The sequence below is a fragment of the Mustela erminea genome, chromosome 4, assembly GCF_009829155.1.
Source record: "Mustela erminea isolate mMusErm1 chromosome 4, mMusErm1.Pri, whole genome shotgun sequence".
Lineage (NCBI taxonomy): Eukaryota > Metazoa > Chordata > Mammalia > Carnivora > Mustelidae > Mustela > Mustela erminea.
The window spans coordinates 70,005,525-70,029,734 of NC_045617.1; the positions used below are offsets into that span (position 1 = coordinate 70,005,525).

Sequence of the window (24,210 nt, forward strand, 5' to 3'; positions counted from 1 at the left end):
GGCTAACCCTAGTTGCTTGTGGAGAAGACTTTGCCTGGCACAGATCTTTCTTGATGTCGTGTCTTAAAAAATTAGAACGGTAGTGTAGTTAATATGCAGTATTTTATTAGTTTCAGGTGTACAATATAGTAATTCAGTAATTCTGTACATCATCCAGGGCCCATCTTGATATAATTCTTAATGAGAGCAGCAAGGTCTTGGCTTTTTAAAAAAGACTTTTACCACTTATCTTAGGTGTTACTGGAATTGAATATTATTGAAAATTAGGTCTTGCTTTTCACAGGGGGGAGGTCCCCCTAATATATGAAAAAAGAGAATCTTTGAGGAACTCTAAGATTTGTTTCATTCTTATTTACAGTTAGAATAAAGATTTAATCATTTATCTTACTTAGATATTGACTCAGATACTAGGTTTTAAGAATTTGAGCATCAGGAAAAAATGAACATTTCAACAATCATGACTCTTAAGTATGAGGGCCATAAAACCCAGTGGGGAGTAATAATTACCTGAGATAGTTCTGGATGTGTTTCCAGTTTCTTAGGGCTGATTTTTTATCACCTTGTTTTTAATTTTTTTTTTTTTTAAGTGAGTTTCACACCCAGTATGGAACCCAATACAGGGCTCGAACTCATGACCCTGAGATCAAGACCTGAGCTGAAATCAAGAGTCGGATGCTTATCCCACTGAGCCACCCAGGTGCCCCAGAGCTTATTTGCTCAGCTGCGCCCCATTGTTCTCGTAGTAGGGACTGTGTTCTCTCCCAGAACTGGAAGCTTACACGTTGAACCTGACCATGTGTGGCATGACAGCTCTGCTGTGTGTCACTTTGTCCCAGATGTTCTCCCTTCTTGGATCCCCAAGATGCCAACAGCATTCCTAGGAGTCAGGTGTGTGGTGCTCAGAGACAGAAGAAGTGCCTTCTCTACCTTGTGGCTCTTTTTTTTAGAGGGAGGAATCTTCCCAGAAGACTGTTTCTGCAGGTAGTCTTGGCAGGGGGCAGGAGACAGCCAGTCAGGCCTTAGACCAGTAGATCATTGCCTTGTGGCCTGGCCTGGAGGCCTGCATGTGGAGGAGAGAGTGAAGCCCAGCAAAAGTTAAGTTTTGTTAGAACAAGAGAGGGTGGAGGAAATACGTGCTGTGAATGTAATCTGATCTTGGCCGAGGCTTGAGCTAGCCGAGGGCTACAGTTCATATCTTTTGCGTATGTGGGTTTAATTTAAACCAGATGCGAGCTTATATCTTTACAGTAATAGTTCTCTCTCTTTTATAGATTCTTTATCCCTTTTAAGAAAAAGCAAACAAGCCATAGAGTGTGTTATTAAGGTAACTAGGGTGGACAACATTGGATTGTTTAAAAAATAATACGCTTATCCTCACCATGGAGATCATTTGAACGACAGATCGTCCCTTTGGAATGTAGCTGTACATATTTGAATATGGAATGCAGTATTCTATAGACCTTCTGACACTCAAGAAAAATAAACCCATGAGGGAGAGAGGAATTACATGCAGTCTGCTCTAATTACGTGCAGTTGGCCTGTTTTTATTATTCCTTTTCCTCTCCAGATATTTTTTCCTTTTTCTTCCCTTTGACCTCCTCTTTTCCCTCCTCCTTTCGTCTTTCTTGTTGTATGTATTGGAGAAGCATGGCTTTTATTCTTTCCTAAGTAGTTAGGTGGCTGCTGAATCATTTCTCTATTGGGGTTCCCATTTTGTTTTTTCTCCCATTCGATGCTTTCAGGGAATGAGGTTGGGTATTAAAAAAGACTTTCTCCTGGGCTGTAGGCTGTTGGGGGACATGCACATAAGCCAGTGATTGTGGGGATCAGAAAGTTTATCCTCTGGCCAGTCATGCTAGATGAAAACCAGTTTCGTCAGACTTAGAAAGTGACCACATTGAAACCGCGCACACGTTGCCCATATTCTAGAAGTTTGATATTTGTGACATAGCTTGATTTCTTTCTCCTTACCTTCACAGGTAAGCCACTCTTGATTCCCTTACCACCATTTTGGAATTTAGACATGCATACTTTTCCCTTTTGTAAATCTGGAGTCCCCTAGCTAACGGATTGAACTTTGTTGGTAGAATTCCAAGAGCTCCTCTTGCTCTGATCTCCGCCTAGGAGAGCCACTCTGCTGGCTGCTGCACCTGCCTTGTTCCCTGGACACAGCGAGGGCTCTTAGAATAGCGCTGGTTCTCTCAAGGTTTTAAGGAATCATCTGGACCCAATAATTAGCGTAAAGCCCATGCTTGAAGTTCTTTGTAGGAGTGTCTGGAGTTGGGTATCTGCTTTGCTCGGCTTGTTGTGGGCCAGTGTGTTCACTAGCATGATGTTATGTGGTAGTTTATTTAGGCTAGTGAGAGAGGCACTTTGGAATTTACCTCCCCTTTTAAAGATAAGAAAAAAAAGAGTGCTGATCCTCTGTTGATGGTTTTCTGCTTGGTTGCGTGTGAAGTGATGCATGCTGTTTCTCATGGAGCCGTCACAATAATGAACACTTGTATGGACCCACATGGGGTATGCCAACATAGTAATTGTGTCAGAAGCACATGCTTGTCTAATGGGCTTGGCTGTTCATAGTGATATTCCTTCTGGTTGCTGATAAGTAGACAGGGCTTTACTCAGTATGCTATATAACTATACTAGTGATGGGTGTTAGATATTTGTAATTGTATTTATAATAGGTAATTAGTGGAGTGAGCATAGCTGGAATTTGGAAAACCACTGTTCTGTGTTTGGCTTCCTGAGTCTAGCTTTGTGATCTTGGGCAAATCTCTTGTCTTTCTGAGCCTCAGTTTCCTTGTTGATAAGATAAAATGAGATATTAGAAGAGACGATTTCATAGCACTCTGACTGGTACCTCTCCGTGCCAGTCTAGACGCTGGGAACATAGCCGTGAAGAAAAGATAGATCCCAGGTCTTGTGGGGGTTTCGTTTTATTGGAAGGGCTTGGGTTCCACTGCTGGAGTTTCCATTTTTTAGTGGGTGTTGGAGTTTAAAGGCTTTTCCACATTTGAAACTCTTGAGAGTCACAAGCATGATAATTATGGTGAATGGCTATGCTATAATCATGTTTTCTTGATGGTGGTAATTTGTTCAAGAAACCGTTATGTCAACAAAGAAGGTAGTGTTTAGGTTTGAGCTTTGTTGATCTCTTAGAAACTATTTTAAGAATGTACTTATTTACAGATAATTATATCCACCCTTATTTTTGAGTATTTACAAAATATAATTTTATACAATTAGCCAGTTCTATTGTTTATCTTGTTTTTGTTTTTAATTTTTGTTTGGCGTCCAGCTACCATATAATGCGATATTGATTTCAGGAGTGGAATTCAGTGATTCATCACTTAAATACAACACCCAGTGCTCGTCACAGCAAGTGCCCTCCTTAATATCCATCACCCATGTAGTCCACTACCCACCTGCCTCCCTCCTGCTTTTTTATCTTGTAACTTGCATTTAGATGGATGCTATTGATCTGCTCTGAGGTTCTTAACAACTTGTAAGTGTGAATACAGTAGTGACTGAGGAAGACTAACTTTGTGAAGAATAAAGGTCTGGTTTATCTGTGCTCTTTGTCTCTGTGTTAACACCTTGTCTTAAATTTCTGCCCATCAGCTCAGTTGTGAATGGCCAAGTCATAACATTCAAATATGATTTGCTTTGTGATGGGAACTCATCTATAAATTTCTTATTGGGGGAGGGCCAGCCCTAATTAAAATGAATGGCAATAGATTCATATTATGTAGTCATTTTCACAAACTGGTATGGATTTTCTTTGAGGACTATGCCAAGAGCCCTGGTTGATTCAGTCATTCCAACATTATGAAATACAGGTGAAAACACATGCACACAGCTGTGTGGTCCTCCATTCAGTGGCCTTGGACAAGTCACTTAACTTTTTATTACATACAGCATGGGGATAATACCTCTTCTGTAGGATGTTTTGAAGAGCAGAAATTATGTGTATGATGTCTGACCAGTAAGTGATAGCTCTTATGATTAAAATATAAATATTAAAGCTTCTAATATATAGTGAAAACTTTAATTTTATATTTCATTTCCTTAAATATATATTTAAAATATTTTGATCAAAAATCAACTTTACTTGATTGGTCTCCAGATTATTTCTCATAGCCAAGGTAGTTAGAGAGCTACCAATTATCTTGATTAGCTTGGACAAGGGTGGGACATTTTTATTTTAATTTCTATCAGGGCATTGGTTCAACACTTAAAATATAATTAGAGAGTATATACTAAAAATCAGTTTTGGTCATTTTGTGATTAATGTAAATAATCTCCACTTAAGTGGTACATGGAAAATGGTACTTTAAAGGAGGAAAAAGACCTTCTGTGCAATATGGGGCCAGTTCAAGAACTCATGTAAAGGTCTTACTGGAAGGCATGGTTTTGCATTTTAAATACCTAATAGTGATACACCCACTAGAGAAAACAGTGTGGACATCCCTCAGAAAATTAAAAAAAAGGAAAAATTAACTACCATGTGATTCAGCAATTCCTTTTCTGGGTTATTAGAAGAAAATGAAAGCACACTAACTCAAAAAGGTACATGAACCCATGTTCACTGTAGCATTATTTACAATAGCCAACATGTGGAAACAACCTAAGATTCCATTGATGGGAGAATGGATAAAGAAATTGTGACACACACATGCATGATACACACACGACTATTTATTCATAAACAAGAATGGAATCTTGCCATTTACAGTGACATGGACGGACCCAAAGAACATTATAGTGAGTGAAATGTCGGAGAAAGACTGCTTAAGATCTCTCCTTTATGTGGAATTTAAACAACAACAAAATCAAGCTAACAAAGAGAACAACTGATTCTCTTATTAAAATTAACTAATTTTAAATAAATTGAGGGTAAAAAACAACTTGGGCTTATGAATAGTAACTTCATTCTATTTACCTGAGCTTTCATTTCAAATCTTTGGAGAAGAAAGCTCAGTAATGATGACATTACAATGTCAGTGACTTAACAAATCATGCCTCTTGTCTTCCTAAATGAAGGTGATGCCTTAATACTCACATTTTAGTTTATATTGTACTAGTATTTTCCACAAAAGCTATGTAAAACATATAGCTTAATTTTGCTCAATATCACCAGTTTTTGATCTTCAGGAATATTCTTCAAGAATATTGATGGATTTTTTCCACAATATAACAGGCCAGCACCCATGTAGCCCACCTGGCTTTATTTGTGGGGTTTACTTCCCAGTTTGACAAAATACAGTGTTTACATTTGGTGATCTGAGGTCAACACAATAGAAGTTAGGCATGTTACTAACAGACCTACACTTAATACTTTTATACTTTATAGAGATAGTGAACTGATACATGCAAATATTCAAACACAGATAGAATTAAAAATAAATGCCTAAAAATGAGAAGTAAGATTGGACTGTAAATGTTCTCGTTACCTAACTATTCCTCCTTGGTAGCGTTGCCCTCAAAGACATTAGTTCCTCTCAGCTCCTGGTCTCACTATGTATTTCTCCTCTCCCTCATGCCTTTTCTTCTACCTGACCCTGAAATGTTGGGTGGGGATAAAGTTCTGCTCAGGCCCCTCTAAACTCAAATACACGTCTTCTCTAGGTGGCGTCGGTATCACTGGTGCTTTTAGCTGTCCCCCACATGATGACATCTCCCAAATCTGCATCTCTCACACATATCCAGTCTGTGTTTAAGACCTGTGTGCCACGTGGTCAACTCGAGAGACTGGTCAATCACAGTGAATTCAAAATCAGATTTGTCTCAGTCAGACCCTCTTTCCTTGTTCCTCATACCAGTGGGTGGTTCCACCATCACCCCAGTCTCCCATGACCCGAGACTTTCCCTCGACCCTTTTCCTCTCTTCACTTGCTACATTCATTGTGGACACTGTGTCATGCCATCAGCCTCTTTACCATTGGAAGCATTTCTTCTCCTTTGTCTCGCTGCTGCTGCCCAAATGCAGACCCTCAACTTCTCATGTGTGGATTATTGTTCTCTTTCAGTCTCTTCTCTCATCCTGTATTTTCCAGCCAGGCTGAGCTATCCAAAATGTGGGTCTGATTACATTACTCCTGTCTCTGTAAAATGCTTATGTGACTTTTTACTCTTTTTAAATCAACCTCAAGCACTTTCTTAGCATGATACACACAACCTTTTATGTCCTGGATTCTACTCTTCTACTTTGTCATTGCCAGTTCACCTCTCCCCTTCTTCCCTATCCCTGGAGCAAGCTCCCACTTCACGCGTGTAGTGTATTATTGTGCAGTACTTGTGGTTTCCTGTAAGAGGAATTTTCTTATGTTTCTACATGCCTCCCAACTGACTCCCTTGCCCGAGTGAAGGCTCATCATTTTAAAGCAACACAGATGTCCGCTTTTGCAGAAAGGCTTACCTAATGACCCTCTTCTCTGAATCTGGGTGAAGTGTCTGTCTTGTGCCTTTTTTAAAGCAATGTGCTCTTGACTCACCTGTACACCACCTTCTCCCCTACCTTCACCTTCTCAAAGGTAGTGCTTTATTCGTGGGCCCTGTACCTGGCACACTGTAGGGGTCCATTAAATATAGGCAAGCTGACTGAATGTTTTTATCTTCACATATTAGAAGTGAATAACATCTTTTAAAAAGATTTTATTTGAGAGAGAGTGTAGGCATGAGTAGGGGAAGGAGAGCAGGGAGAAGGACAGGCAGACTCCCTGCTGAGTGCAGAGCCTGATGGGGTCCCATCTCAGGATCCTGAAATCACGACCTGAGCCTAAATCAAGAGTCAGATGCTTAACCCACTGAGACACCCAGGCAGCCTATGAATAACATTTTAAAAATTATTTTTAGTTATTGAATTCTCACTCTTTTAAAATTTACAATTCAGCAGTTTTCAGTATATTCACAGGGTTGTACAACCATTACCACTGTGTAATTCCAGAACATTTTCATCACCCCCCAGGAAACCCTGTATCTGTTCGTGGCTGCTCACTATTCTCTCCTTCTTCCAGCTCTTTGCAACCACTAATCTACTTTGTCTTTATGGATTTGCTTATTCAGCATGTGAACTTTTATATATTTTTTAAAGGTTTTATTTATTTTTCAGAGAGAGAGAGAGAGAGAGAGAGAGCACAAGAAGGGGAAGTGGCAGGCAGAAGCAGCTGAGCAAGGAGCCTGATGCAGGATTCAGTCCCAGAACCCTGGGATCATGACCTGAGCCGAAGGCAGACAACTTAACCGACTGAGCCACCCATGCATGCATCCCAGACCTTTTGAATTTTTTCACTTAGAATAATGTTTTCAAGTGTTGTTTGTGGCAACATATATTGTACGTCAGTCCTTTTTATGATGTAATAATATTGTATGGACACACCCATTTTATTGATCCCTCTATCAGTTGGTAAGAATTTGGGATGTTCCTATTTTTTGAGTAGTATGAATAAGGCTGTTAGGAACATTTGTTGACAAGTTTTCCTGGGAACGTATGTTTTCATTTCTCTTGGGTATATACCTAGGAGTGGAATTGCTAAGTCCTATGCTAACTATTTGAGAAACTTTTCCAAAGGAGCTGCATCATTTCACATTCCTGCCATCAAGGTTGAGAGCTCTACATTTTCCCCATCCTCACCAGTACTTGTTACTGTCTGTTTGATGATAGCCATCCTTTAGTGTATATGAAGTGGCATCTCATGGTGGTTTGGGTTTGTATCTTCCTAATGACTGATGATGATGAGTGTTGTTTCAAGTGCTTATTGGCCATTTGTATATTTTTATTGGAGAAGTGTCTACTCAAACTTCTTTGCCCATAAATTTTTCTTTTTTTTTGTACTTTAATGAGTTATCGGAGTTCTTGATATATTCTAGATACTGGCCTTTTTTAAAAAAATATTTTATTTATTTATTCATGGAGACAGAGATTGGCAGAGGGAGAAGCAAGCTCCCCACTTGAGCAGGGAGCCTGATGTGGGGCTCGATCCCAGGACTCCAGGATCCTGACCTGAGCCGAAGGCAGACACTTAACCATCTGAACCATCCAGGTGCCCTAGATAATAGACTTTTATCAGATACGTGATTTGCAAAAGATGGTGAAGAATATTTTAATGAGTTTAATACTGATACATGCTACAACGTGGATGAACCCTGAAAGCGTTATGCTCAGTGAAAATGCCATCTATTTGAAATGTCTAGAATAGTCAGATCCACAGGGATTGAAAATAATTGCCAGGAGCTGGGCGAGGGGGAGAGTGACTATTACTGGGTTACAAAGTTTTTTTGGGAATGATGAAAATGTTCTAGAATTAGATAGTGGTGATCATTGTTGATCTTGTGACTAGTCTCAAAACCATTAACCCACTTTCTAAGTTGGTGAATTTTATGGTATGTGAATTATATCTCAATAAAGCTTTAAAAAAGAACAAGTGTATTTTTATGTTTTGAGCTATTCAAGGTTTGTACCACTTTTGAAGATAGCTGGAAAATTTGCTGTGGCTAGGGTGCCTGACCTTTTATCATTGTCAAGAGAGGAGAGAGTGTACTCTCTGCTGTTCCTATTTTTTTTTTTTTTAAATGTCAGTGGAGGAGCTATACTTTAAAAAGGACCTCTTTGCTTATGTGAAATTGAGACAACTATTTACTTTCAGATTTATTTATTTTTTATAGATTTATTTTAGAGTGTGACTGGGGTGGGGGACAGAGGGAAGAGAGAGAGAGAGTCTCAAGCAGACTCCCTGCTGAGCACAGAATCCACTGTGGGGCTCAATCCCAGGATATGAGATTATGACCTGAGAGTCGGCTGCTTAACCAACTGAGCCACTCAGGTGCCCTACTTTCAGATTTAATTTTTTTTTTCATTAGTTGTGATAGGACCAATTATTAGATGCCCTTATCCCCACTGCTATAATGTCTTCATTTGGTTCCTATTAGGGGCCCTGAGATACTTATCTTAAAATCTCATCTACAAGGAAAACCGTGTTTGAGGTTGAGTGGGATGGAGGGTTAGATTTTTTATCGTAGTCTGAGTATTCTCAGAAGACTGCTGCACTGAAATAATGTTGGTATATTATAGGATTTAAATTGGGGGAAAAAAAATACCTTCTTTCCCCCAGATCTGATTTTCTCACTATTAAGCACTCCACATTTATACTTCATCTTTATAATACCTGATTTTTTTTATACCTCACATTTTTGTATATGTGCTGCTGAAGTGAGCACGGTACCTCACATTTTTGTAGATTTTGATTTCACTATGTGAAATTACAGTGAAATTTGTTTCCATACTTTCTAACATTACCAATAAATTTTTGTATTATAGAATAAGGGATACTAAGTAGAAAGAAAAGTAACTTTCCTTTAAAAATATGGTGGTTTTGTGAGGAAAATTATTTATGGCTAGATGAAACTTAATAAAAGTAAACACTCTAAGCTGTTAACGGTTTTAAGCCCTACCAGTACAGAGTCAGTTAGTTCTATTGTGATGTAACTTCTGGTTCTTGATTCTGATGGAGAATTCTAAGAGTAGCAATCTCCATTTTGTTTTGTGCTTATGAGCTTTCCTCCTCTACACATCATCTCTCCCCATCATCTCTCTGCGATTTCCTTTCCTACCCTTCCTCCCCACCATTCCTTACCTCTAAACTAAAACTGTGAGTTTGTACGATAACATTTTGTGATTTTTTTTTGTTTGTTTTGTTTCGTTTACAGCATATGCTGTAACCATGACCACTGAAGTAGGCTCCGCATCTGAGGTGAAGAAGGAATCTGAGCCATTAGGAGCAGATGCCACCAAGGAGAAACCTAAAGAAGTAGCAGAAAATCAGCAGAATCAGTCCTCCGATCCGGAGGAGGAAAAACGTTCCCAGTCTTCTCCTACAGCTGAAAGCCAAAGTAGTTCACGCCGCCAGAAGAAAGAGAGGGATCCATCTGAGAGCCGGGGCATTTCTCGATTCATACCCCCATGGCTTAAGAAACAGAAGTCCTATACCTTAGTAGCGGCTAAAGACGGAGGAGATAAAAAAGAGCCTGCCCAAGCTGCCGTGGAGGAGGTTTTAGACCAAGAGGAATCTCTTCCTGAAGGAGAAAGGCAGGCCAAGGGCGATGTTGAAGAAACCTCTCAGAGAAAGCAGCAGGAGGTGAAAGTTGATGTCAAGGAAGAGAAGCCCTCTGTGAGCCGTGCTGAGGCACAGGTATGTTTGAGAATGAATTGTCTAAAAGTGAAAGCTTGGTGGTTTGTTTGTTTGTTTGTTTTTTAAGATTTTATTCATTTATTTCACAGACAGAGCTCACAAGTAGGCCGAGAGGCAGGCAGAGAGAGAGAGAGGAGGAAGCAGGCTCCCCGCTGAGCAGAGAGCCTGATGCAGGGCTTCATCCCAGGACCCTGGGATCATGACCCGAGTTGAAGGCAGAGGCTTTAACCCACTGAGCCACCCAGGCACCCCGAAAGCTTGGTGCTTAACCACATACCAAAAACGAGTTTTTTCTTTGGAATCCTATCCAGATTTCTTATATTCAGACACTACTGTGGCTTACAGTGTCTGCCACGGCCTTCTCGTTACTTCTTTAAACCTGGCCAAGATAATAAGACCAAAAAATCGACTCTTTATGCAAACAATAAAAAACAATTCATGACTCTTCCTTTTAAGGTTAAATGGATACTCTCCGAATTCTACCACCTCTCCTTTTTAAATAGTATAGATTTTAATACCTTTGATTTGATGTATGTAAGTGTTCAGTGAGTAGGAAGAAATAGATTTGTACATGTGAGCATTTTGATTGCTTAATGAAGCCTAGGTTTTGCCATGATGCGGAATTATATTTTATATTTATATTTTATATTTGAAATGATATTTAAATTTTAGTGGCCAGGACGTAGTTTCTTTTACTTATTTAATGCTGAAATTACCAAATCGGCAAAATGAGAAAATGGGTGGTGGATTGTGGGAAGGGAGATACAGGGAAATACCCTTTCCGGCAAAATCTTGAGGTCTTTAAAAATCTGAGGCTGGGGCGCCTGGGTGGCTCAGTGGGTTAAGCCTCTGCCTTCGGCTCAGGTCATGATCTCAGGGTCCTGGGATCGAGTCCCGCATCAGGCTCTCTGCTCAGCAAGGAGCCTGCTTCCTCCTCTCTCTCTGCCTGCCTCTCTGCCTACATGTAATCTGTCTGTCAAATAAATAAACAAAATCTTTAAAAAAAAAAAAATTTAAAAATCTGAGGCTGACGGTGTTTGACAATCACGATTCTTACCGAATATTTTCCTTTGAATACTTGGGTCTTCTGCAGATTAGCTAACTTTAGTATGAACTTCCTTTTTTCCCTTCACAGCCCGCTGGAGAGGTAAGGAAGGAGAGAGAAGAGAAGGTGAAGGAAATGCAGGAAGACAAGTCAGAAGAAGCAGCAAAGAGGGAGACCAAGGAAGTGCAGACCAATGAGCTAAAAGCAGAGAAGTCCTCCCAGAAAGCCAGCAAGAAGACCAAAGCAGTCCAGTGCAAAGTGATCCTCCTGGATGGCACCGAGTACAGCTGTGACCTGGAGGTGAGACAGGGCCCAACCGGAGAGCGGAGGGACGGGCTGCCCTCACTGGTGTGGCGGCATAGTGTGTACCTTGCTGTGTTCCTATAAACTGGCCTGTCAGTTTTGCTTCAAAAAACAAGAAAACCTAGAAGAGGGTCATTTCTATTACAGACAATATTTCCTGACCCTTGTGGCGGGGCGGGAATCAGGACCAGGGTTTGGCTAGTTTGCTTGGGTCACGTGGGTTGGCAAGTGTTTGTTCTGAATGGGCATTATATGGTTGGACTATTACCCTTGCCCGTAAGGGATTCGCTCGAGGAAAACCAGTAGTGCTATGTTGATTATTTCAAGAGCCACGCTAATTAATTTCACTTTAACACTACCTGTTATTTTTTTTTCTTTTTAATTCTGAGTCATATACAGACTTAAAATATTATTTAGTGTCATTTAATTAAAAAACACTCTTGAGTTACAAGGCATGTAACTCATTAGCTCATTAGCTTGGATGTGACCAAAACCAATATAATTTTTTAAATCGTCTTATACCTTATAATTTTGTCAGTCAGAAGAGCTTGTTGCTTTTCATAGCTAAGTTGCTTTATTTACAAGAATGTATGCTAATAGTTGATGTTTACTGAAGAACTGTGTCAGCTGCTTCCGTTGGATGAGTTCACATCGCACTTGTGAGACTGTGAGGTAGGTGTTGGTAGGTATTGTGGGTATTTTCATTGTTACAGTGGGCAAATGTAAGGCTTAGAGAGTTAACATAACTTGTCTGGAGTTTCCCAGCTAGTTTGTGGGTGAGCCCGAATTCCAGAGCTGGCAGTGTGACTCCAGACGTCATGGACCTGACCACCAAACTAGCCTGTCCATTTGCTACGCGTGGGACCTCTTTTGTTCATTGAAAATATGGTCTCTAAATAATCTTTTTTGAGGGTCTTCTCATCTATTTACATATTAAAGTTATTTTTTCCTCATTCCTTACATTCTTCCTTATTAAAAATAGAAGTTGTACTTTACAATGAAAGCATTCAGCTTGGTAAGATAGACCTATCTAGTTGAACAGTAGTTTATTATATATTTAAACGTGTATTAGAGTACAAGGTTGGAGGGTGCTAAGATGAATGTCTCCTAAGTCCTTGCCTTTATTTTACTCATTTTAGTTATAATTATTCTGATATTTCAGTTATTTCAAGAACAGGAGTAGCAAAAGAGGATTAAAAATCCTTAAAGCTCTGAGAGAGACAGGGAGGGGCGTGGGGAAGACTGCCTGACACTGTGTATCTGGGGGTGAGGGGACAGTAAGGAACACAATGGGTAGCTGGTCTGAACTTGACTCAGTTACATTTGACCACATGTCCCTTGTTTCTCCACCTATCCTAGAAATTAGGGTGTCTAGAATATGAGAACCAGTTTGATATGATAACTTGACCTTAAATCATTTATTCAAACCAAACTGAGGCCCAGAAACTGACTTCGTCTATAGAATATAAGATTCCTTAGGTAATTCAGAAGGTCCCTGCTATCTCTGAATCTCTTTGTATCACCATACCTTAAGATTTACCAATGTATTTTATGGTTTAAATCTATTTTTGTGGTCTGTCTTTTAAAGTCACGATGTATGTAAAAACTACAAAAATCTAGGAAATAATTGACAATTCACCATAAAAATTTTAATCAGATGTTCCCATGTTGCCATGTGTTTCAGATTTCTTTTTTAAGAACTAAAACCTTAAAGACTGCTAAAGTCTACATCCCATCTCCCCTCTCTTGCTCTGTACATCTCTTTTTACAGCATGTAAATCTACTTTGTTTAACTGCTGTCTAGTTTACTGTGAATGACTAAATGAGTTTCTCCCTTCCTCCACGGAGGCTCCATTTCTTTTTGTAGTATACCAGTCAGTGCTTCAGTGAACATAATCGCATACCTTGCCTTGTTTACTGTGCAAGAGTTTCTTCAGGGTGGACACTTTGTAGTGGAGTTGGGACGTTGTGGAATTGGAATGTTGATAGAATGAAGTTGTCCTTCCTTAGATTTCCCCAGTACTGCCAAGTGATCCCCAAAGTGGTTGTGCCAATTTCAATTCCAGCCAGTATCCACCAAGGTGAATTTTTCCACATTGTCTCTACTTATTTGTGTTGACTTGGTATTCATTCTGTATTTTTTAATGTAGGGTTTTTGCATATATTACTTTTAACTTTCTTTTATCTACTGTATGAGATTTTGTGACCTAGGTTATAAGCCTCATAAAGTTGCTTCCTTTTTAATATTCTCTGGAAAACTTTGGATAAATGATGGTTTATTTATTCTTTGGAGATGTGGTAGAACTTGCCTTTAAAACTGTCTCGGCCTAGTGTAAAGAGGAGAGTTATAGAGTGGGTTTTTTTGTTTTTGTTATTTTAAATCATTGATTTAAATACTGATAGTTTCTGTTTTTTCTAGAGTCAGTTTTAGTAATTTATATTTTTAGGGATAGCTGTCCATTTCCTCTAATTTGATACATTGGCTGGCCTGAGGTTTTTCATAGCATTGTCATCTTGTATATTCAGTTTTTTTTTTTTTTTTTAAAGATTTTATTTATTTATTTGACAGAGACAGATCACAAGTAAGCAGAGAGGCAGGCAGAGAGAGGAGGAAGCAGGCTCCTGGCTGAGCAGAGAGCCCGATGCGGGGCTCGATCCCAGGACCCTGGGATCATGACCTGAGCCGAAGGCAGAGGCATTAACCCACTGAGCCACCCAGGCGCCCCTTGTATATTCAGTTTTTATTCCATTTTTATGTCTAGTGTTATTTGCCTTCCCCCCAATCATTCTTCCTATAGAGTTACTCTTTTAATTTTTTTTTTCAAAGAAATAACATGACTTTGTTGTTTCCTTTTTTTTCTTTTCTACTTTGTAGCATTTTTCCCTCTTTGCTCTTTATTTTTTCCTTGGGATTACCCTGTTATTTTTCTAGTTTCTTGAGTTGAATAGTCAATATACAGAATCTTGGCTCTAGCTTTCCCTTAGTATCTCTTGTTGAGAGCACAAACTTTGAACATAGGGTTTTTCATTGCCATTCAGTTCTTAATATTTTTGCATCCTGTTATGGGTCTTTATCCCCCCCTTTTATCTACATGTACAAAATTTTTCCCCTTTTGCCATCATATAGTACTTTAAAATTTATTTTGACATTTATATTAATTGCACTGGATTTATTTTGGTTAGGGTTTGCCTGGACTATCTTTTTCCATTTCTTTAGTTTCAGATATTGTGCTCTTGTATCTTTGAGGAGATATGTTTTTTAATCCGAATTTAGTCTTTTTTTTTTTTTTTTAAGATTTTATTTATTTGATAGCACAAGAGAGGCAGCAGAGGGAGAGAGAGAGAGAAACAGGTTCCCCACCTAGCAGGGAACCCTGTGTGGTGCTCAGTCCGAGGACCCTGGGATCATGGTCTGAGCCAGACAGACTTATAACCGACTGAGCCACCCAGGTGCCCTGAAAATTTGGTCTTTTAACTGGTGAGTTTAGGCTGGGTATTTTATATAACTGATACGTGGCTGTATTCTGCCATCTAATTTTGGGTTGTCTGTTTTTTTTTCTTTGTTCATTGTTACCCTTTTAGGAATATTTAAGTGTTTTATAGTTACAGTTGACTTAATAAAGTCTGATATTAATCACTGTGCCACTCCCCTTTATTCCCTTCTGTTTAGCACTCATTTATTAGATGTCAGATCTCATTTTGGAATGGTACAAAATAACATTCTTATCTGTATGACTATTCCCTCTTCTATGACTTTGCTACTCATGGGGAATGTAGTTGTTGGGTTGCTTGAAGCAGAGTTGAGAAAGATTGAAAAGTTAAACGCACCTAAGTTTGCAATTAACCAAAGTTAAATTCACTGAGGCTTAACTTGGTTGCAAAAGCATAGGAACCTTAATTTTTTATGACTATATTAATATACAGATTGTCTTTTCAACTAATAAATGATTACTTAATATATCATTAAAAATGAACTTTTTTGAGAACGGTAGATAAATTTGAAATTAGTGCGTAGCATGTACATGTTGAGTACATTTTTTTCTCCTTTCAAGTAGAAGGAAAATGAAATGTGAGTAGGCTTCAGTGATGGGATCCCCCAGCAGATTTCATGTACCAGCATTTCACTAGAATTCTCAGCAGTGACTTTCTGACAATAGGCCATAAATCATCAATGTCATAGTAGCTCTTCTAACAATGCACATGTTTTAAGTTGTATTTCCTATTTTCGTTGATTCCCTTTTATCAAGTGCTTCTTCCCATTTTGGTTCTCTGGTTGCTTGCTTAGTATCATTAGCACGGGTCTGCCATGCGTCCAGCCTGCTGTTACTTCCTCTTCAGCAGCAGGGCACAGAGGGCGGCCATCATGTGGTTTGAGTGCGCTTCTGTTTTCCTTTCCAGCATTGGCCTTAGACAGCTCAAGTGATGTGCTGATGCTGCTTCTCTGTAGTTCCACAGCTCTACACAGGAAATCAGTGTCTAAAGACTCCTTGGGGAAGTATGTTGCGGGAAAGCGTAGCTATTGATGAACTTGGGAGCACTCAACAGTGTTGGAAATACATACTTTCACTTTATTTGGTTTGGGAAAGGAGACTTGTTTCCATCTGTTTACTGTCAAAGATTCTAACTATCATGACTTTTTAGATGTGGTTACTCTTTTCCTTTTGTATGTACATGTGTCTTATTTTCAGCTAGTCCTTTAGATTGTAGCATCCCCATTGGAGAGGGCCTGATCATCTTCCCTTTTAGGGCACCTACAACAGTGGAGAGAAGATGGTCTGTACAGGAGTCTCAAGGAGTTAGAATGACCTAACTTAGACCTTATAGAGTCAGGTGAGGTTCTAGAAAGCATTCCAATGCCAGGATGAGAGGATTCAGACTAATCTATAGAGCAACATTTACTGGGGAGACACGGAAGAGGTTGGAAAGTCATTGGAAAGGAGGAGACAGCAAGGTCACTAGTGCTGTTTAGATTTTAGAACACAGTAGGCAGCTGTGTGGCCATAGCAACTGCAGGAGGACTTCTTTTTATTCACTGTGTCTGTTAAGATGTAGTCTTTATAGATAGGATTTCATCCATGTGATTCGAGTATTGGGAAAGTTAGGCAGTTTCCTGTTTGTGGTACCCATCAGTACCTTTTGTCAACAGAGGCACCCCTCTTAAGCCCATTTCATGCAAATGTTTCTGTATTAACTGCATTATTTTTCTTAAAGATACTTCTTGGAGATAGTATAGTTTGTGTCCTAACATCACCTGTTTTTCCAATTACTTCCTTAAGATAGGTGGCTAGATCTCCAGATGTCCATCTATATCCCTATATTCCTTATTCTGTTCATTTTAGGCTTCTCGTTTCCCCATTGTTTTCTCCTGTGGGCCATCTGAGCCTATTCTTTCTTGAACCTCGGGAATTAAATGAATAAGCTTGCTCAGGGAACCAACGCAGCTCTGTTTTCAAAAACTAATTATCTTTCGAGTCTGCATTCTTTTGAGATAACAGTATGTGTTGTTAAAAGTGGATTAAAATGCCCCACAAATACAATATGTGTGAACATAAATATTGGATAGGAGGACATTTTTAGAGCATGATTCCAGGTAAGTGAAAAAACAATATGGAAGGGGCTTGACTGTAATTAATGTTGTTTTTGGCTTATGTAACAATAAGCTTATTGCTAAGCCATGCATTCATTTCGACTCAAGGCCTAGTCTGTGTTCATTTGTTCCACATCTTTGTGTGAAGTATTTTTTCATTGGATTTAGTGAAAATTACAATTTATATTTTATACAAATTTGTCATCTATTGATAATAAAAGATCTCAAATTTTAGGGGGAAACTTTGAGGGTTATATTTTCTCATGAAGCTGCTATAATTTCTAGTCTTTGATAACATCTGTTTTTATCTTACTGGAATATTTAATGGTATGGGACAAGCTCCTCTAATACCAGACTTTGAATGGAAAGAGTTGTAGGGAGTCTCCTGGGTCCAGCCTGCATGTTCCAGAGACTCGGTTATAGGACTCCTGCGACACTCAGTGTGTTAAAACAGCAGGGTTCTTTCCTCTCAGGTCAAAACACAGTCAGACTTAGTTGAAGCCGTGGGTATAAAGTCAGGAGACCTACGTTTCCTTTTCTTTTGACTCTTCGGATGTCTACCGGCAGTCACTTCCTCTTTTCTATCCTCAGATTGCAAAGTAAGAATGAAAATACTTGCTTCCTCTGTTTCTGTCATAGAGCTGGTTTTACTACAGCTTAGAAAAAGCTGATGCTTTTTTTTAAGCCAGAGAATAAATGTGAAAGTTCCTGCACGGCTTTGGGAGCAAGAGTGAATGTGCGTTCTGAGTTAGAGCTGCTTGCATTTCCCTCTGGCATCAGAAAGTTGTTCCCACGTGTTGATTTTAGTCTGAGAATTGAGGGCATTGTTTCTGCCCACACAGGAATGCCAGTACCATTTTTTTCTTTAGTGCTATGAATAAGGCGATAAGAATGTAGGCTCTTTTCGGTGGTGTGATGATGATAAAAGTATTTATCAGAAAGTAGAATGTGTCAAGGTTGACTTTTCTCATGTAGAGGACTGGTCTCCGAAGTCCAATTTGAGATCATTGCTTTCGAGTGGGTGTTATTTATTTACTTGATTGCTTATTCTGCTTTCTCTCTCCTGGTGGTTTTTCAGAGCTCTGGCACTGACCTTACTAAGTTTCTTAGTTAAATAGTTTTCACTATGTCCTTACTCTGGAAGGATCTAGAAGTTGTCACACACTATACGCTCCCATAAAATGGTGTTAGATTCAAACAAATGTGGATTAGGAACTCAGGACAATTTGATTGGCATATATTATATGCAATATAAAATCCCAACAGCCAGTGGAATGTTACTGGCTGGCTGTCCGACTATCCCTTTGGCTTAAAAAAATTTAAGATGAGAATTCTTTTCAGTGACTTGTATTGAGTAAGTGGCAAGAGGCTACTGTGCCACGTGAATGGTTGAATCCTTGGTCTAGCTTGAGGAACGCTAGGGAGTCCCAGGAACAGGGCAGATCATGGTCTATTTATCAAACCCGGCTTTAGCTTGGTATTCAGGACTCTTTCAGGAATGATCTCAGACTGTCTTTTGATCTCTATCACTAGTGGATTCTCCCAGGTTTTCTCCTACCAACCTAATTGGTCTTCTAATCAGGCATCTTCTCAATTATCAGAGTTTCTGATCAGAACATCTGTGCATTGTGATTACCTCTCTAGCCACATGACTTCTCCCCATGGTATCATGTCCCAACTCTGTCTTCCCCTGAACTTGTTTGCGCCATTAACTTGTCAATCAATCATGCACCAGCTTCTGAAAGAATCACTTGTGTTGGGTTTGAAAACTGGTAAACTCTTGATTTTTCTCCTGTTACTTCTTCATCCGCATTGTTTATTCATTGGGAAAAGGACCTTTCTTCTCTCTCCTCATGGGGCATTAACACAGGACTTTGTACACTACTCATAGAAAGTAATCATTGCTTTATTTTTTTCTACTTTCTTGTATGTGTAGAACATTTTCATCCTTCTTCTCTAAGCTAAATGATCACACTTCCTTATTTATGTTACCAATTTTTCTCTCCACCCTCCAATTAGAAAAGATTTGGGTGTGCGTATAAATATGTGGGTCTCCTCCCTGCCCACCCCCTACACCCCTTATTGCTACTTCTGTCCACCACTGGCCTGATTTTCAAATACTTAGAAACAGCAGGTTACCTTCTAATAGAAACACTTCATGGGCTTAAATGAATGAAAACAATTAAATTCCTATAAAAGGCTGTGAAATTGCTAGGAGAGAGCTAGGCAGAAGTGGGTAAGGGGTGGTTCTGGGCCTGTACAAGCTCACAGCCTGTCGGGGATGTTAGATTGCCTGAACACAGGACTTTAGGAGTGCTTTCACTTACATGGGAACTGCCGCAAGAGGTTGCTTGCTGACTGAGTATACGCTGGGCTTGGAGAACAGATAATTAATACCTTATTCCCTGCCTCTCTTCACTAGTGCTACTCTTGAGCACACTAAAGAATGATACGGTTTTCATTTCCAGGCTGTCAAGAAAGCTACCACATGTTTTATCCTTCCTGTCTCCCTAACTTTTGGTTTCAAAAGCTGGAGGTTGCGGGGGTATAGCTCAGTGGTAGAGCATTTGACTGCAAAAGCTGGAGGTTGCCCTTGGCATCAGTGGTATTTTTTTTTTTTTTTTTTTTTTAAAGATTTATTTATTTATTTATTTGACAGAGAGAGAGATCACAAGCAGGCAGAGAGGCAGGCAGAGAGATAGAGAGGAGGAAGCAGGCTCCCTGCTGAGCAGAGAGCCCGATGCGGGCCTCGATCCCAGGACCCTGAGATCATGACCTGAGCCGAAGGCAGCGGCTTAACCCACTGAGCCACCCAGGCGCCCGGCATCAGTGGTATTTTGAAAGCATTAAATAGGGGCACTTCTCACCCTGAGTAACTATGCTGACATCATTTTGAAGGCAACCTCCAGCTCTTCCTGGCCCTTTCTCACATGTGCTGCTGGGCAAAACGAACTCTTTGGTCATTTACCATTTAGTATCAGGTAATATATTTTCACTGTAACCTGGGGGAGGTAGTAGAACAGGCATGAGGTCTTTGAATTATGTTTCTGTTTTGGAAGGAGAATTATTTGAAGGTTGAGTAAGATTAGAAATGGTGGGGAAGGTCATTTTCTGGATAAGGTTTGTACTTTAAAATCTGTTCTGAAACATTTTTCTCATTTACTAAAATATATGGGGATTAAAAAATTTTAGCTCCTTGGGCATATTGAGATGGCTCACTCAGTTGAGCGTCTGACTCTTGATTTTGGCTCAGGTCATAAACACAGTGTCTTGAGATCAAACCCTGTGTTGGGCTCTGAGCTCAGCAGGAAGTCTCCTTGAGATTAGCCTGGTAACATGCATGCACTCTGTGTGTGTGTGTGTGTGTGTGTGTGTGTGTGTGTGTGTGTCTCAAAAAAAAAAATTTTTTTTTTTTTTTTTTAAGCTCCTTGACAAGATTCATCCAATGAAGAAATGCAATGTTATTTCTCTCAGGCAATAAAAAACATAAAATATCTTTCATTTAACACACTATTCAGAATCCCTCTGTTTTTGTTTCTTTTATTTTTAGTCACCTTTCTCTATTCTGAGGAAATTAAAGACAATGTAACTGCCTTGTGTTTCTCAACTGTAGAAATTTTGCTAACTCTTTTCCTTGGTGATCTCTCTGTTGCCCTCATCTCCCTGTTGCCCCTCCCCCTCAAGCTTCCTCTGTGGGTATGTGTAGAGCTTGAAGGGGGTCAAGGACTTGGGAATCCTGCCTATACCTCTGCTTATTTCACAAATGCCAGAGCCATTCATTTAATCCTGTTCCTTCCACAGCAGAATTCATACTTTGGTCCAGTAAAAACATGGACAGAAATGCATCATTAGTATTAATAGTACCATATAATATAGTATACTAATATTTGGATCTTCAAGGGATTGGATTCAATATAATGTCCTAAAAGCTGGTATATAAAAAGCACTGGATTAACTCTGAAAAAATTTCTTTATACAAGGTGGCTAAATGAGTCAAGCATTGATAAAGGATCTGTCAGATTGCTGTTTTTATGATTTGTTTCATTATGTTCTGCAACAGAGTTACACAGGGACTCAGAGAAAAGTTATGAGGAATATTACTTTTAACTTTTTTTTCTTTTTAAACTCTTATAGTCTGCAGAGTCACCTCCAGACAAAAGCTCCATTCTGCCTAGTCACGGCTACTCCTCACTGCGTTTCTTTTGTGGAATATGCCATTTTAACTTGTTTTGAGGTTGAGTCTAATTTTGTGCATTCCCTAGTTGTTTACGTAGAGAGGAAAATTCATCCAAGTGTTCTGAGCTGTTCGTCATATTGATCATTTTTATATTTCTGTCAGCAGCAGTTTAAAGTGAGCCCAGTAAGAATGCTCTACTAAGCTGTTCTTCTGTCGCACAGAAAGCCTATATGAATCAAATGTCAATTCATTCTAAGCAAATAGTTTGCAGAGAATGTGCTAGCCTACAGAAGTTGCTGCTTCTGGTTTTTGAAATAAGTACTGGTGGACGTGGATGTGGTACTTAGCAACATTTAAAAGAAGATACTTAAAAATTTTTTGGTTTGCTCATCTGGCTAGAAGTTTAATACTGGCCTCTCTTTAACAGTTTTTGTTACTTTTAAAGAGATGATACTTTTTCATAGATTCATGCCAAGTCCTGCTGTTATAGTGGGTAATAGAAAAAGACAGAAAGACGGTGCAATTTCATTTCTTAGGAATTATTTTAATTCCTGGCTTGCTGATGTCCTTTAAGGATGGTATGTCATTTTTAAGAAAAAGGAAGAAAGTCATATTTGCACAGTATTTTACAAATTTGGTTTTAAAAATCATATTCATTTAAATATATCTTGTGTGTTCAGAAATAATTTTTGTCCCTAAATATTGATTTGCTTCCTACTTTTGCTGAAAAGATAAAAAGAAAAATGTAAGATATTTTGCCTCTCAAGCTGCTTATGAGTATTACTTTTGAGGATAAACTATACGTTCGAAGCTGAGAGTGGGACATGAATGTAATTGATAAAGTACTGTTCAGGGTTAGAAAAATAACAGGAGTATCATGTTGTCACGGGTTGAAATGGGCAACTCCTTGCTGCAGAGAAAGGGATTCCTAGATTTTGAAGAATGAAATATTTAGGGGCGCCTGGGTGACTCAGTTGGTTAGGCGACTGCCTTCAGCTCAGGTCATGATCCTGGAGTCCTGAGATCAAGTTCCACATTGGGCTCCCTGCTCAGCAGGGATTCTGCTTCTCCCTCTGACCTCTCTCCTCTCATATTCTTTCTCTCTCAAATAAATCAATAAATCTTTGAAGAATGAAATATTTAGGAAAAGTCAGCAACACCTAGCCCATTACATTTTTTATTTAAAAATGACTCAACAGTAATATCCAAGCAGAAATATAGGGTTCTAAGTCTAGATTTAAATGCCTCCTTCCTCGTAGGTCAGGGATAGCTTGATAGTAAACCTTGGTTAGGAGCGAGCCACTGTTGATAGCTTTGACCTGGGCTTTTCTTGGCTTGGCTCGAACTAGAAATCCTCCCATTTTACAAGTCAGCAGATCACCGGGGTCACTTCTGCTAAACATCACGGAGGAGGTGAGCTCCCATCCACACGAGAGGTTGTGAAGAAAATGTAAAACAGAAATGCATGGACTCGATCGCCCCAGCCTTTTTCAGTCTGCTTTCCAAAATGTCATTGGCACGGATTCTGTTCCTTTTTTTTCCCCTGTGTCAGGATGGGGGAAAAAGTGAGTATTTGCATGTGTGCTATTGGATCATTTTCTGTTCTAACTAGCTTCCAGAGGGAGCAGAAGTAAATGGGTTATGTTTAATCTACCGTCTTTAATTGGCGGTCCACTTTCTACTTAGGAAAATTTGAGCAAGGAACATATTTTCTCTCTAGGATGAAGGGGGAGGTAGGCCATCGTCCTCAATAATAGCACATACCCTCGTTGTCAGGAGACACTTGAGTTCTCTTGCCATAAAAAGACTTACTTTGTGGCAGTAGCTTTAGTAGCATTCATTTTGGTATTTTGTTCACTATTTTCTCTCAGATGCCTTTTGTTCATTTATTTTCTTGTCTGATTATTTCCTGCAGGGGTCTTGCTAATCCATTTTATTCTGCACGTGTGTTTGATTTGACAGAATGGAGGTGGGTCATAGAAATGGAAGGACTGGAAGGGTATTCTGAAAATGTTTTACTGTTTTTTATTTTTTAAAAGATTTTATTTATTTATCAGAGAGAGAGAGAGGGGGAGAGAGCGAGCACAGGCAGACAGAATGGCAGGCAGAGTCAGAGGGAGAAGCAGGCTCCCTGCCGAGCAAGGAGCCCGATGTGGGACTCGATCCCAGGACGCTGGGATCATGACCTGAACCGAAGGCAGCTGCTTAACCAACTGAGCCACCCAGGCGTCCCTACTGTTTTTTAAAATAGGTGTGATTCACTTCTTATTCATGTGATTTCGGTCATTATGTGTTATATAAAATGTGTGGTTTTGTTCACCAAACATTTGCAGACCAAGCATTGGGGATCCTGTTGGGGACTAGTCGGTCCCCTTATCCCTGGTCGGATCCTGGGTAGCAGAGGGCAAAGGCTGCCTTCCTGGGTTCAGGCTGGATTTCAGACTTCTTTCTAATAGTCAGAATCTGTTCTGGGTTTGGTGACTTGGGGAAGTATCCAATGTTAACATTTCTATAAAGCTCCCCCCTCCCCCGCCAAGACTGATTGATTGATTTTAGAGAGGGGGTGAGAGGAGCCCAAGGAGAAGGAGAGAATCTCCAGCAGAATCCCTCTGAGGGAGGAGCTCAGAGCGGAGCTTGATCTCAGGACCCTGAGATCAGGACCTGAGCCAAAATCAGGAGTCAGACACTTAACCAACTAAGCCACCGAAGTGCCCCTCTATAAAGCTTTTCAATTTGTGGAATATTATCTCATTTTCCCCAGGGAAGTTGATGGAGGGAGGGTGAGCTGTTACAAAGCTCTACGTTGGTAGAGTAGTTCTCAGATTTAAAGTTAAAATTTGCTTCATTTCATTGTTTTGGAATCTGGGTATATCTTGCAATGTATGTCAAAAGAAACTTAGGTTACTGT

At 39.6% G+C, this 24,210-nt stretch overlaps 1 protein-coding gene across 14 annotated transcripts in view; it reads left to right on the forward strand.

The window, feature by feature from the left end:
• The window catches only part of EPB41L2 (erythrocyte membrane protein band 4.1 like 2), a 214,521-nt gene that overhangs the window by 92,434 nt on the left and 97,877 nt on the right, over positions 1 to 24,210 (forward strand). For all 14 annotated transcript variants that reach the window (XR_004284947.1, XM_032339528.1, XM_032339522.1 and 11 more), the window contains exons 2-3: positions 9,709 to 10,190; positions 11,326 to 11,535. Coding sequence is in view for 13 of the 14 variants with exons in the window: in XM_032339528.1 (XP_032195419.1) it covers positions 9,723 to 10,190; positions 11,326 to 11,535 (678 nt within the window). In the remaining variant the exon portion in view is untranslated. The remainder of the gene's footprint in view (positions 1 to 9,708; positions 10,191 to 11,325; positions 11,536 to 24,210) is intronic.